Raw genomic sequence first — 14,466 nt, 5'->3', positions numbered from 1 at the left:
CCACATAAAAGCTGCACTTTCAGGACAAGATAAGAAGGTATTTTGCAGAAAGTGCAAGGTTTTTGCACCTGCTGGTGTAGCTGCAGCGACAGCATCATGAATTTCCTTTTCTTTGGTCCTTACAATGGATTCATTTATCTTGAATAGCAGGCATCTGCAGCTGCAGACCTCAATCTACAGTACTTATCAAGCAATTCTACTTTTTCTTATAATGCCATAACTTTTCTCAGTTTCTTGGGAGCACTTCCAGCATCACTATTGGCATTTCATATGAGTCCCACAGTGTTATTTAAGGTTTACAATATTGCACTAAACATGATAAGAAATACATGAGAACGTCAAGAGATCACTTTTTACAGCTATATGCAATTTACTGGAGATATGAACTGCTCACAGGAGATGACTAGCCTCACTGTGTTTTAAGTGAATACTCATCAATACCTAACCTCACCCCAATACAACAGGAGGTGGCTAGGAAACTGTTACAGTAGCACAGTATGTACCACAGTTAATCTCAAGCAGTTATGATTTAAAACCACATCCTTATGTTTGTTTGCATTTCTCTTGACTGCAAATGGTGCCTTGTACTGTCTATCAATGTTCAAGTGTGTAAGTTTTGATATATTTTAACTTTTTATAACAGAATGGTGTACATTTTAAGGTAGCAAATGATAAAATAGACCAGTATTTGTGTATCTTTTATGCATTCATGACATGACTTTTTCTTAATCTTTATTTATATTTCTAGGCTATGCAGTTCATCTGTGAGTTATTCCTAATTGCTGCCATTCTCCAAAAATGTTCCCAATATATTTATTTTTTTAAATTCATGTTAAAGTGGATCTGTGCAGTTCAGACCTGTGTTGTTGCAGGGCCAGCTGTAGTTCTTAGATTTAGTTGCTTTGCTTTAATGAGGAAAATAAACTCACTCTTTTGCATGCAGCAAAGGGCATGTGTGTGACCCTAAGTAAAAGGTAGTTTATAAAAGTAAATTATCTAAACTTTTCTTTAAGTATCTTAAGTTTGTGGGAGAGCAGCCTGATGTAATTAACACACGGGGTGAGGCCTGGGGTCAGGATCCTCCTGCCCCTGAGGAGCTGCTTTGTGGCACGTTCTTAATTTTCTCATCCTTAGTTTCCTCACTTCTGAAATGGAGATAATAAAACCTCTCAGGGCTGTGTGAGCCTAGACACATCATGATCACCCAGTATAGAAAGGGCACTCGATGAGTGTTGGTTCTCTTCTCTCTCCCTCCAGGGGAAAAATGCATCTACGATTTTTACTAAAGGTTGTTTTCCAGCTACTCATGAAAATAAGACTAGCCTATTTTTCACTCTGCAAAGCTGCTCAAATAAAAGGGGCAGATGAAAAATCAGGGTTCTTCACTGTCCCAGTCACTCTGTAGTTGTTTTCTTCCCCAGACAGCAGGCTCTACTTTCAGAGCAAAAAAGGAAAGGTGTGTTCACAGCAGTCATAGGATTGTTGACTTCTGTGTAGCTGATGTAAGCCTGAAAGAGGGGAGAGTTCAGGAGAAGGTTTCTTATTTTCCTTAAACCATTACAGTGTTGGTTTTGGTTCTTCCCAATTCGAAAGAGGAATCTGGCTTAATAATACTTCACATCCAGAAATTTCCAGAAAGTCTCCTTCTCTTCACCCTGATAGCCCCTTCTTACCCTAAAGTTGAAAGATCTGTGTCTAGAAAGGACAATTATAATCCAAAACAGTTTGTTTCTGTCCAGAATAAAATGGGGATGAAGCATTTTGTCAGAAAATCAAGATCCTATATCCTATTTTCCTTTATTTAGCTAGTAATTTTCACAATTGTATACTTTAGAATATAATACATATAGCTATATTTAAGGAATTTGTTTTGAGAACATTTTTAAATCATTTTGTTATTTTTCTTTTCATGAATTATTGAAGCCCTGATGACTCTAATTCATAATTTTATTCCTTTTTAAATAAACCAACTGAAAGTAGTTCATGCAATTCAACATTTGATGTTAAGAATTTTTATATGAATATGAAAAGGTGCTGCATAAATGATTTGACTAGTTTTTAATGCAACACTGTCTATATTCACACAGCATTTAACAAGAGTGTTTTCAAATGCACTGTTACTTAATCTTTGCAACAACGTTGTGATATGTCAGTATTGTTAACCATAGTTTATAGTTGAAGAGACTAAGGCCCAAAGAAGTTCAATTTAAGTGTCCCAAGATCACACACCCAACTAAAGTTCTCCACTAAAAATTCTGATTTCAATCTAGTGTTCCTACCACAGGGCTACAACTGAACTAAATTCATAATCAGCAAGAGCACCAGTCTAGACATGCATATTAAATTTTCCATATTTAACATCACATCAGATTTTCCATTGAATGGATCTTATGCTTCATTGCTTTATAATGTTCCATTTGTAATCTTCCAACCTATTTTCTTAATTAACATAAATAGTTAACTAGTCCTTTGGTATGTCAAATGAGAACTGTTTAAACAATTATGGAATAATATTCTGATAATGAAACTTCTAGAGGATCAGTTCTCAAAAAGTAAAGAAAAATATGGCACAAAATATCACTGTTAATTAAGAAAGGACTTAGGGCTAAGGTCTGGTTTTGTTTTCCAGGTGGCGTTGCATGCTTGTGGAGTGGCAACAGACATGGTGATTGAGCACTGCATCAAAACACAGGCTTCCTTTGTGACATGCCCTTGCTGTTATGGTTTCATTCAGAACACCTCAAAGTTTAATTTTCCAAAAAGGTGAAATGTAGCGTTCTACTTAGGCACCAATATGAGGGTTAAATCAATGCACAAAAATTATCTGACGTAAAGTTGCAATGAGATTTCACTTTTGAGCTCATATCTTCTTTCCATAATGGCAAGTATTGTTTATGTTATATAAGGAAGAGAGGGTCTCCGCTATGATTGCCCTTGATTTTTTTCTCCTGGATCCAACTTCTGCTGAAATTTAGAAACAAGTCAGTCTAGGAGTCAGCTGACTAGAAGTCTGACAGCTTCAGCACTTTCCTGTGAAGTGAGAAATCCAAGTATAACTTTTGACTCCTGTGGGGAAAATGGAAGTTCCTATGGCCAGGATCCTCACCTGACCCTGAATTTATTGATGATGTAATTGGCCTACTGCTAGGCTACTCCTTCCACACCTGTAGGCAATAAGCTATTATTGACTGAGTCATTATATAAAGAGCTCTGCCCAGTGCTCTGGGTGGAGGCAGAGAAGGAGGTGGATTATGGACCTGCAGACTATTGGATACAGGGTTGATTCTAGTGCTTGACCTACCACTGTGAGAATAAACCCAGGTATAAACCCTTTTACCCCAAGAATGTGCCATTATCATTTCTCAGTCTCACCTAATCATAGTGAACTTGCCTGGGGCTGAAACCCTCAGGTGAGACAACTCCCCAAAACTTAACTGCTAATCACCTCCTGTTGACTGGAAGCCTTACCTATAACATAGTCAATTAGCACATCATATATTTTGCATCTTAAATTATATATTGTATTCTTACAATAAAGCTAGAGAAAAAAACATTAATAAAATCATAAGGAAAAATAAAACACATTTACAATACTGCATAGTATTTATTTTTTAAAAATCCACATAAAGGGGACCACATAGTTCAGACCTATGTTGTTCAAGGGTCAACTGTATTTCTACGTGGAAAGCACCACCTATCAGAAGCAGAAGAGAGTACTGGTTAAGTGCTTAAGTGGAAAAATTCCCGCTAGGTGCAAATAATGTCTCCTTATCCTTTTATAAATTTTTTCACATCAGGCAATTTAAAGTCTTTTTGCCTATATTTTCTCATCTACAAAATGGGGGTTTTAATAGTAATTACCTCAAAGTTTTTGTGTGAATTGAATGATACACATTAAACACTTAGAAGCAGCATAGAATAAGCACTCAATAAATATGTTACAGTTGCAGTGAGCAGTCAATAAATGCTCATTACAGTAGTCACTGTCATATTTTTCAGTACTGCCTATGGGTGATAATGATTGATCTGCAAGTTTGACAGCCATTTTCATAGTGCTTCTCATCCCACATCAAAGAGGGAAACATTTTCATTCTCACTTTAACTCAACCTAGTGAAGGGCCACTCTTGGTGTTTATGACATTTTATTCTCTGATGCATAGTTACTGGGAATCATGCTGATCATTTTAATGACAGAATAGATTCAATGCGTTAGTTCTGGCAAGTCTACCCTAGAATGTGTCACAAAAGAGTTGTCGATCATTTCCATCATTGCTTTTAAGAAATGTTAGAACTTTTCCATTGGAATTTATACTTAGAGGCTTCTATCTTAAGTAATTTAAACGTAACAAAGTACAAATAATAGTCTTCTTTTTCTTTACCTCTCATTGTTTTGTTCTTTACTGCAGTTTGCAACTAGTTTTAAAGAAAACCAAAGGAACTATGGAAAAGCAAAAAATAAAATATAATTTGAGGCTTATTCAGTAGTTGAAATTTTATTTTATTCTAAATATACACAGATAAATGTATATTTTACAACCCATCAAAAAATTTGTAAGTCTAGCACTATAAAGATCCTCACAAATGCCAATTTGAGTTGTTCAGCCTGCAGTCTCAGGTAACTGATTTTTAAGTCTCAATTAAGTGTCTGTTAACCTTTTCACATCTCTGCAGATTTACTAACACTTTCCCCCCTTGGCACTGGAGGACCATTCTCTGGTCACTATCCCCCAGACCTAATTACCTAAGGGCCAGCTATCAGACTAAGGACAGCCCCTAGCCCACTGACATCAAATTAGCCAGTCCTAAGCTTGCTCATCCTGCCTTGACATTCCTTCCCACAGAATCCATAATAAAGCCTCTTGCCCATGTTTTCATGACTCCCTCTGCCTCCTAAACAACTGTGCGCTTCTCCCCAGGGCCCCGTGTGGCATGGTGTGCCCCCTTCTCTTGGAACTATGAATAACTATCTTTTCAGTGGTGATCTCTCCTGATCTTTTGCTCTCACCACACCTGAGTAACAATAAAACCTGCATTTAAAAAGCCCTAGAGCTATGTGCACCCATGTGGGGAAGAAAAAAACGGTTGTGCTTGTCTAACAGTGTAAACAATCTTTGAAAGAAATTCTTTAAAATTAATAGCATATGATGGTATGCTTGTCTTTTATGGAGACATTTCAAACTAGCGTAATTTTTAGTTCAGGATAACATAATGTTTATTCTTCAGATAGAAATACCTGTTTTTGTTTATAATTTAGTTGCTTCAAAACTTAGAATCTTTGGTATTTAAATGACTAATTCCTTTTTCTTTTCTATTTCAGTGAACAATTCAAGAAAACTTTATCGTATAAGGTAACCTTACAAAGATCTAGATGTCTTTTTATATTTTTAATCCCTTCTTTATATTTTTGCCTTTCAAATTATAATGGGCTATATGATCTATAGTTATGTTTGAATTACTCATCAACATCTAATATGGGTTTTTTTCAAATCAAGATTGATTTCCAGGTAGTTGACAAGGTTTGTGAAGAGTCTAAGAGTTTACCCTACTCTCACGCTAACAAGTTAGCCTGCCATAATTTCATGGATTTAGGAAATCTAGAAGAAAGGAGACTCCTAAGTCAGAGACAAAGACAGGTTATTACTCACAGCAATAGAAGTAGCCAGACTATCATCCTTTTCTCACTGACTCACTGAGGCCCAGTTCCCACAGGGCAGCACAGAAAGAGCCAGGTGCCTCCTACATACACAGTGAGTTGCATCATAAGACAGGTAACCTGAGTTTAGGAGACCCAAATGTTTTTAGGATTTAATCTTTAAGCCAGCAAGCCTGCCCTTCACTCCAGAGGAAGACAGTAAGTATTGTCTGGAAAATATATATTTTCCAAGGCTGCTCACTATACAGACATCTTTGAAAAGATAATTTGGAACACAGGCAAATTTTTCTTTTAAGAGGTCAAAATAAATATTGTAAGTTTTACCGGCCACTTACAAATCTCCCATTTATCCTTCATTGTCCTTGTCATTTTTGTTGTTTTGTTATTGTTGGTTTACAATCCTTTTAAAATGGTAAAACCATTTCTAACTTGAGAGCTTTTTGCAACAGGTCATAGGCTGGATTTGGCCTGTGGACCATGGTTTGCCAACCCCTGGGGTCTGGAACAAAGACGGTACCATCCCACAAACACATGGAGAAACTCAGGACACCCACAGAGAATTGTCTCGCTTTGGGTCTCCAATCTAAGCAAAATATTTTCCAGCTTTCTGAACATCACAACTAACTAACTGGTCAGTAACATGACATAATGCAATATAACAAATAATATTATAGATAAGTTCATAAATAATTCCATTAAAAGTAGATTAATTAGTTGGACTCTTAGTTACTTTTACTTCTTACACAGACTCTCTAAAAATATATTATCTCATTTTGTATACCAGCTGCTGCCTTTTAAGAATTTCACCTTCTCTGTTCAACAGTGAAATAGTGAGGTACAGTGGCCTAAAAATGTTCTTTTCTACCACCTCGACACCTGAACTCCTTCACCTCTACTTCATGACTCTTACACGCCTACCCCCTATCCCCACCCCACCTCCTGCCCTCACCTCCCATTCCTCAGTGCCCTCCCAAGCCCCCATCGCAGTGCACAGATCCCCATGAAAAGGAGAGATCTGTAGGGTTCACACTTTCAACCAGAACCAACTTTCTGGTTTTAAAGTTTTGCCTACTGGTGTCTTGCCAGTGGGTTTCAGCTCTGGGCAAGTTCACTATGGATTCAATGTGACCAAAGATATGACAGAAGAATGTTCTTGGGGTGAAAGAGTTATACCTAACTTTATTTCCATGGTGGCAGGTCAATCACTAAAATCCTATTCGCTCAGAGCAAGTCTGCATGCAGCAAGCGGGTCTCTGCCTCTGGGCCTCTGTCCTCGGCACTGCCACCACTCCAGCCTCTGTCTGCTCTCCTGCAGCCCTGCCACCATGTTGTACCCAGAGCACTGGCGGAGCTCTTTATATAGAGTCAACAGCTAGGTATTGCCCACAGGTGTGCAGTGAGCTAGTCAAGCAGGGCCAGGTGAGAATCCTGGCCACAGGAACTCTCATTTTATCCACAACTGGATATAAGGTTTTCATATTCTAGGGAACTATAATATTTTGGGGGAAGCATTCGGATCCCAGGAGCTTTGTTTTCATAAGACTCAAAACATCTCACCTTTCTCTCACAAGGCCTTGCCAATAAGGTAGAAAATAAGTTGAAAAATAAACTAAAACTAGGCTTCTGTTTCTAATCCCTCCTTGAAGAATCCTAGGTAAAGCCACCTCTGAGAGGATGAATGGAGAAAACCTAGGATGGTGAGGAGGAAGTATAATACAGTTTCACTGGTTAGGAAGGAAAAAATGTCAAAAGAGCAGAAAGAGCCAAGGTCCCCAGGCTCTGCCAGCAGACAACTCCCTGGTTCCCCAGTTCATCTCTATTTCTTCTTTCTCACATACCCTCAAAAAGCTGCTTGGCCGCCAGCCCTTTTCAGAGTCTCAGGTAAAATGCTCTATAGAGAAGTCAGAGCTTCTTGGATATTGTGGCAAGTTGATACCTCAGTCCTTCTTAACATGATGGGTGGGCTGGCAGGCAGAACTAAATGGTCTTAATGTCAAATATCTTGAGAGTAACCTTAGAAGCATTTTTCTCCACCGTTTAATTTAGTCAACAAATCTTTGCTGAGTAGTTTCTCTGTGGCTTCCCCTTCCAGATGTTAACTTCCACTGAGGAGAACACATACACAAATAATTTCCAATGTTGTAAGGTGAGACTTACAAGGACAACTTCATGTGAAGTTGTGATTGCCTCAATGTTACCTTTATTTAAAGTGAATCTTAATTTTCAAACACCGTGATGACAAAGTACAGGCTTTTTCTTACTTTTCTTCAAATTATGTAATTCTAAATTCCTCTTCTGCCCCTTTGTGGGTAGCAGTTCATGTGTGCATAATAAATTATTCACTTGAACCATTTTATTAGTATCCGACACACTCATTGGCACTGATTTTTATATTGAGCATTAAAGTGGGTTTTTTAGTACATAAAAGTTGAAACAAAGTTAACCCTTCAAAAAGAGCCAGCGTCCCACAATCACTGCAACTCCCTTGTTTAAAAAGTGAAGCCCGAATTGACAAAAGACTGAGGGGATGAGAGATCGTTCTGAATTCAACGCACTTGCGGAGCTGACAGGTGGGATCACCGACACGCTGGGCCGCTGCAGCTGGTCTGCACGCACAGTTGTCTTGGGAACATTGCTCTCATCTTGACCCCAACTAATCACTCACCTTTGGCTCCTTGCAGATTATAGAGTGCTGTGCAGACTCATTCATCTGCTCTCTGTCCCTTGAAAGCCTTCTTGTTTCATTAATGCAATCCTCCCTAAGATTGTTAAGCAGAAGCAATAATCTCCCTCCCATTCCCTCAGGTCCTCCTTATGCCTTGTCTTAAAGCAGAAATAGATACCCTTCCTGCAGCCTTCTGGAGTGAGAGCGGGTGAGCCAGCCTCCTCTCCTGCAAAGGGACGTCGGGAAGAGTGAAGGCGTGGCCAGCGCTCTGCTGGGCCTCCCGGAGAACTGCAGAAGCCGCAAAGGTGGCTCCTCACAGTGCTTGCTTTTCTTCCCGCTGTAGGAAGAAAGGCCACTTAGAATGTCTTGGAGCCATGTTCCTGAGATTCTTATTTTATTAAAGGAAAAATACAAGTGAATTTTAGGTGTTTTAGTTAAGCACATTATAGTCACAAATTATAACCATATTTCAGCTAAAAGCGACTGTTTAAATGGCCGTAAGGATCTCCTGTGCAACAGTCCTTCAGAACGATGTCTGAAGAGCAGTCTACTTGAAGGGAAAAAGTTACTGAGTACCATTTCCTAAAAATTTGCTTCTTTCAAGGATATTATTTGTGTAGCATTTTATTCAGTTAAACAATGTAAGGCTCCAGAAAAATGTAGTTATTAAAAATTTTTATAACTTTGAAGATTAAAATAAACCCACATTTTATTACTTTTTTTTTTTTTAGGAACACATGATTCTTTGCAGATTTGCAGATCAGACAGCTGTCCAGCTTCCACCCCAACGAAGGCTCATAGGTATGTGTTGTCACAGAGCAGCTGTTGAGTAGATTATGTACAATATGCCTAGAAATGCATGGACCCGAGTCTATCTGGGAAAAACTGATCATTTACCAACAAGAAACTAAAGTTTGTTTTACCCAGAAAACTTAATCCACATTGAAAGGGGCTTTGTAAATATAATAATATTTTATCCCATTTTTGTGAACATTAATACTTTTATATACATTTTCAATGTACAAACATTGAACAGAATTATTATGTTAAATCTTTCTTACTGTTACAAACTGAAGGATCTATCAAAAGCCACAGAAGAAATAATATAGATAAACTAACTATGCATGCCAAAATTGATGCATGAAAATTGTAGAAACAAAGATGATGTTTTCTTTCTCAGAAAAAAAATATTTTTATATTATTAATCATAGACCAGTTTATTCAACATTTGTAATATTAAACATTCCTTAAGTTGGAAGACCTACAATAGCATTTCAAGTTTAAGTAATGAATTTTTCTAAGACTTTGCTTGAGATACCGAAATCACATTAAGCAGGTTAATTACAGCTAATAGCTAATTGCACATTTAAATACTGAGCTAGAAGTCCACTACCCATTTTCTCAGTTAATTCTTATAAAAATACTTAGGGGGTGACTCACCCAAGGGGGATAGCCCCTGGGGAAGTTCACTCAGGATTCGGTGAGACGGAATAACAATGGATGATTGCAGGTAAAAGCCTTTATACAAAGCTTTACTCTCATGATGGCAGGTCAAGTACAGGAATCACATCTGCCTCTGGCAAGTCAGCAGTCCTCTCCGTCTGTGCCTCTGGGCAGAGCACTGGGCGGAGCTCTTCACAGAGTAACACTGACAATAATGGTTCATTGCCTATGGGTGTAACTACTAGCTAGCAGCAGGCCAATTATATCATCAAGTAGTTTAGGGCCAGGTGAGGATCCTGGCCATAGGAACTTCCATTTTCCCTACAAGGGATATGTGTTATTTACATTCTACAGATAAGAGAACTGGGACAAAGGCTTATCCAGGTTCCTTCAGCTGGTAGATGAAGGATCCACATTAAGAACCCAAATTATTTGATTCTAGACATGAAGCTCTTATTCACTTTTGCACTGCCCCCAGTGATGGAGTCACATCACGGGGAGGCTAGGTTACAAAATTAGGGCTTACGATGATTGAGTGGAGTCAAAAATAATCTTTAAAATTATTTAGAAAAGTGCCACATTGGAGACTATCATATCATGTTACACTAAACACAGATTGCTGTTTCTTTGGCTGAGCACCAGATACAGTAATTCACTTGCATTCAGGGACCATGTTGTTTGAGAAACAGTTATATTAAAATTCTAAAGTCAAAATCAGCATAGCAAGATATTCACAGTTGGGGAGGTATTTGAGACCTGAGGCTGAAGATAAAGTGATTTCCTTCTTGATCGCACTCTAGGGCATGACTATATGAAAAGAGCATTCTCTTTCCCGCATGCAGCCTCTCTCTTTCCCTCTCTTTCACTCTTCCTCCTCCTTTTCCCAACCCCAGCACTTTGAGTTAGTTGAATGTATATTCAAATGTTGAGGAATATTTGTATTGAGGTATAATTTATATGTATATATGAATATGTGTGTATATATATATGTATGTACATATCTAGATATAGATATAGATATAAAATTGCATTTGATATAACCCTACTAGACTCAATGATGACATACTTGGTGCAGTACATGGGTGTGTACATGGTTGATGTTTTAAGCATCAGGGAGTGTCTGGAAGGAAAATCCTGAGAGTTGAGGAGGAGGAGCATTTGGCATAATCACTGGCATGAAGGGAGGAAAAGTCAAGTTCAAAGTCATGGATTCCGTCAAATGCCTACCTCTACAGTTTGCACAGGCCATACTTCTGTTCTGTGAACATTTGAGGATGCTACCCAGGCCCCAAAGGTAGAGTACCAAAAACTGAATTTCAGTTGTCAAGACAGTTCTTCAACATGTGAAAACATGAGATTCTTCTACATAATGCAAAAGGAAAAATTGACTGGGATCAAAGCCAAGGGAAAATAGCTGCAATGTAAACCCAGGGTGGGTACTGAAGGAATGTAGAGCATCCCATTCTGGCAGAGAACGCCTCATTTTAAATTGTAAAGGAGATGGATTGAGGGGACATTTACAGATGTCTTAAAGGAAAAACAATATTTTAAGGAAAAAAAAGAATGTCAGTCATACAGCTGTTGGTGAATAGGGGGTGATGTAGCCTAAATGGAATTCTAGACATCTCTTTTTATATCATTTCTAACACAGTTCATCTCTTTTAGCATGGGGACTTTTAAGGAAAATGTACAAAATAAACATTTTGAATCTGAATCCCTCATTGCCGATTCTTACCTACTGATTTCACCTTGCAATGTTTTTCTGTGAGGGTTCTTCTGTCTTCCATAGAAGAACTTCTCTATTTCACTTATCTGAATTCACTGCTGGTGTTTTAGTTTAGCAGTTTCTGCTGACATTAAAAATGAATCATTTTAAAGTAATGCTTAGACATTATTAAAATTACAGAGGAAAAAAATGTAATGAAGTTCTGCATAGTCAGTAACCTTTTCCCAACTTTTATACTGAATTTACAGAAATTGAAAATGTAAAAGTAAGACATTGTTTTGAATATATTAAACCCCAAATCATTTATTTTCCTGAGCTACTTTTAAAGTAGTTTATATCCGCCAAAGGACAAAAATTAACTGCTTTGCTTGCCAGTCAGGCTTCCTCTTTTGTTTTCCAAAGATTACAAAGAAATTGAATACCACGATTTTATGCAGATGCAGGGTTTCTGGAAAGTAAGAGTATATTACACCCAACATTATACATCCACTTGAAATAATAAGTGTACCACTGAGAATTCCAGGTGCAAAATGTAACATGTCTTTCAGGCATGTTACATTTTGTTAGCATGATACTTAAAATATTCTTAAAGAGAGATGTTATTCTTTTCACAATATCACAGGTAATGTATTTTCATAAGGAATGCAGAGACAAGGTATTTAAATGGATTTTTAATCATAATGGGAAATAGAATCTGTAGCTCTTATTTGAAATTTATTTATAAATACATTTTAAAAGGTTAACATACTTTAAATTATTAGCAGAAACAAATATGTGAAATGCCCTGTATTTGTAATTGTCTTCTCTCCATACTGATCAAGAATTAAATTGAAAGAGACTTGGGGGCAAACAGCATCTCCATATACTCACAGATTTTGTCACTCTATAGAGACCCTTAAGCACATTGATAATGCACTGGTAAGTCTGGAGTATCTCATGATACTATTTTACTGTATTTCAGGAAAACAGTGCATGTGCCTGGTGGATCTCGATCGAGCAAAAGCTGCAGAAGAACATGGCTACTCTGTTCAGGTGATATCCATGGAGCCTGAGAGCTGCTCTCCCAAAAACAACATGATCGTGGGAGTCCCTGTTTAGAATGAGATGCTCACATGGATGTTTTTGCCTTCCGTCTTCGTGATGACAGCCCAGTGGTATTCAGGAGGTTCTTGGCATAACTAGGAAACAGCATTAGCCATCTTGAACCTATTGTGCTCAGGAAGGAAAGCAGCAGGAAAGTCTGGGAAGAAAGGCTGCGTGCAAAGCATCAAAATGCTCTTATAATGTGTGATTTAAGGACCACTGGTTTTCATGACGAGAATCCCCTGAAGACTCACTGCCAACAGAATAATACTCATTAGTGGGGGTTCCGTCACTGGAGTAGCAATTTCCTTCTCGGTTCACAGCTTTTCTAATCTTGCCAATGTGATGTTCAATTCTAAATGATGAATTGAAGCCTTTATAGTCATCTAGATATTGAAGTGGAACCAAAACTAGACTCAGTGGGGTTTGTTTGTTTGTATTTTTAACAATTGTACTTTTCTATAACTTTTTTTAAATCTAGTCAGGTAATTACAGTATGGTTAAATGTTTAAGCTGGGATGAGTTAGACTTGGATATCATTTCATATACTTCTTTTAATATATTTCCCATAAATTAGCAAATGAGATCATTTTACATGAAGACATGAAATAATTGCAGTAAATTTCTCATTATGGGAGCATATAATTTGGACATAAATTCTAACTAATCAACAAACACATTGATTAGTTCATTCAAGTCTGTAAGTAATCTTTGGTGATTCATTGTTTTCAAGACCCTGGCCTAGATTATTCTAAGGATACAACGATGAGTTGTAAGAGACACAATGCCTCGCCTATGGATCATCTAGAAGATGATGCCTTTCCTAGTCTAAATCATCTAGAAGAAAATGATTAGTGAACTAGTTAAGTTCTTTATATCATAATACAAAACAGGATTTGTTTCTCATATATCAATCATATTTTTTATTTACTTTTTTTCTTAAAACTTATGGAATATAAATGGGAGGCAGGCATATAGGGTAGAGAAATTCATTTGAATAGTTCTCCCTGCCCAAATTCTTATCCTGCACATTCTCCTTATTCCACAAGCCAAAGTTTTTAGACTGATGGCATGTCCTTTCTCACATTATTTAACTTCTACATGCTAATTGTTTAGCTGCTAATTATTTAACTTTTACATGTCCTAGGTTCTTCTACTTGAGATGAAATTTTATTTTCATCAATTTTGATGTTTTCAACCCCTGAATAACAACCCCTGAATACTATGAGGAGAAAGGACTTTAATAAATACCTCTTTTATCACTTTAATCCTAAATTATAGGAATAATTCATGGAGGGTGGAAAGTTTGAACTCTTATTTTCTGGGATAGAATTTAAGAAAAGAATGAACCATCAGCCCTGAGTATTTTAGTCATTTGTGCCTATAGACACATCATCCTCTTATCCTAAGCTATGTTTTTTAATTGAGGTATAATTTATAGACAATAAAATAACAGATTTTTAAGTATTCAGTTTGAGAAGTTTTGACAACTGTATACACTGATGCAGCCATCACCAGACATAAGATATTTGCATCAGCCCAAAGAGTACTCTCATGTGCCCTTTTGTTAATTTCCCACACCTCAAAGACAAGCACTTACCTACATTTGTTTTGCCTATTATTGTCCTTCATACAAATGAGGTGATTCAGCATGTAGTCTTTTGTGTCTGACATCTTTTGCTCAACATAGTATATTTTTTGAGAAATACCCATTTACTATGTGTATCAATAGTTTTTTCTTATTCCCAAGTAATATTCCATTAATAAAACACATCAAAATCTGTTTATCCATTCTCCTGTGGTATTTGGATTGTTTCCACTTCCAGGATACTACAAATAAGGCCTATGGATATTCTTGTTCAAGTTGTTTTGTAGACATATGTTTTCATTTTCTCT

At 37.3% G+C, this 14,466-nt stretch overlaps 1 protein-coding gene across 2 annotated transcripts in view; it reads left to right on the top strand.

The window, feature by feature from the left end:
* Positions 1-14,255, top strand: part of GSTCD (glutathione S-transferase C-terminal domain containing) — a 136,039-nt gene extending 121,784 nt beyond the window's left edge. For both annotated transcript variants that reach the window (XM_017666310.3, XM_017666311.3), the window contains exons 9-12: positions 2,630-2,763; positions 5,318-5,348; positions 9,050-9,119; positions 12,449-14,255. In XM_017666310.3, coding sequence (XP_017521799.3) covers positions 2,630-2,763; positions 5,318-5,348; positions 9,050-9,119; positions 12,449-12,585 — 372 coding nt within the window. In that variant the 3' untranslated portion in view covers positions 12,586-14,255. The remainder of the gene's footprint in view (positions 1-2,629; positions 2,764-5,317; positions 5,349-9,049; positions 9,120-12,448) is intronic.
* Positions 14,256-14,466: the final 211 nt, after the last annotated feature.

This window comes from Manis javanica, chromosome 5 (genome assembly GCF_040802235.1).
Source record: "Manis javanica isolate MJ-LG chromosome 5, MJ_LKY, whole genome shotgun sequence".
Taxonomy (NCBI): Eukaryota; Metazoa; Chordata; class Mammalia; order Pholidota; family Manidae; genus Manis; species Manis javanica.
Note: the sequence above shows the minus strand (reverse complement) of the source record. Positions and strands in the feature narration are given on the sequence as shown.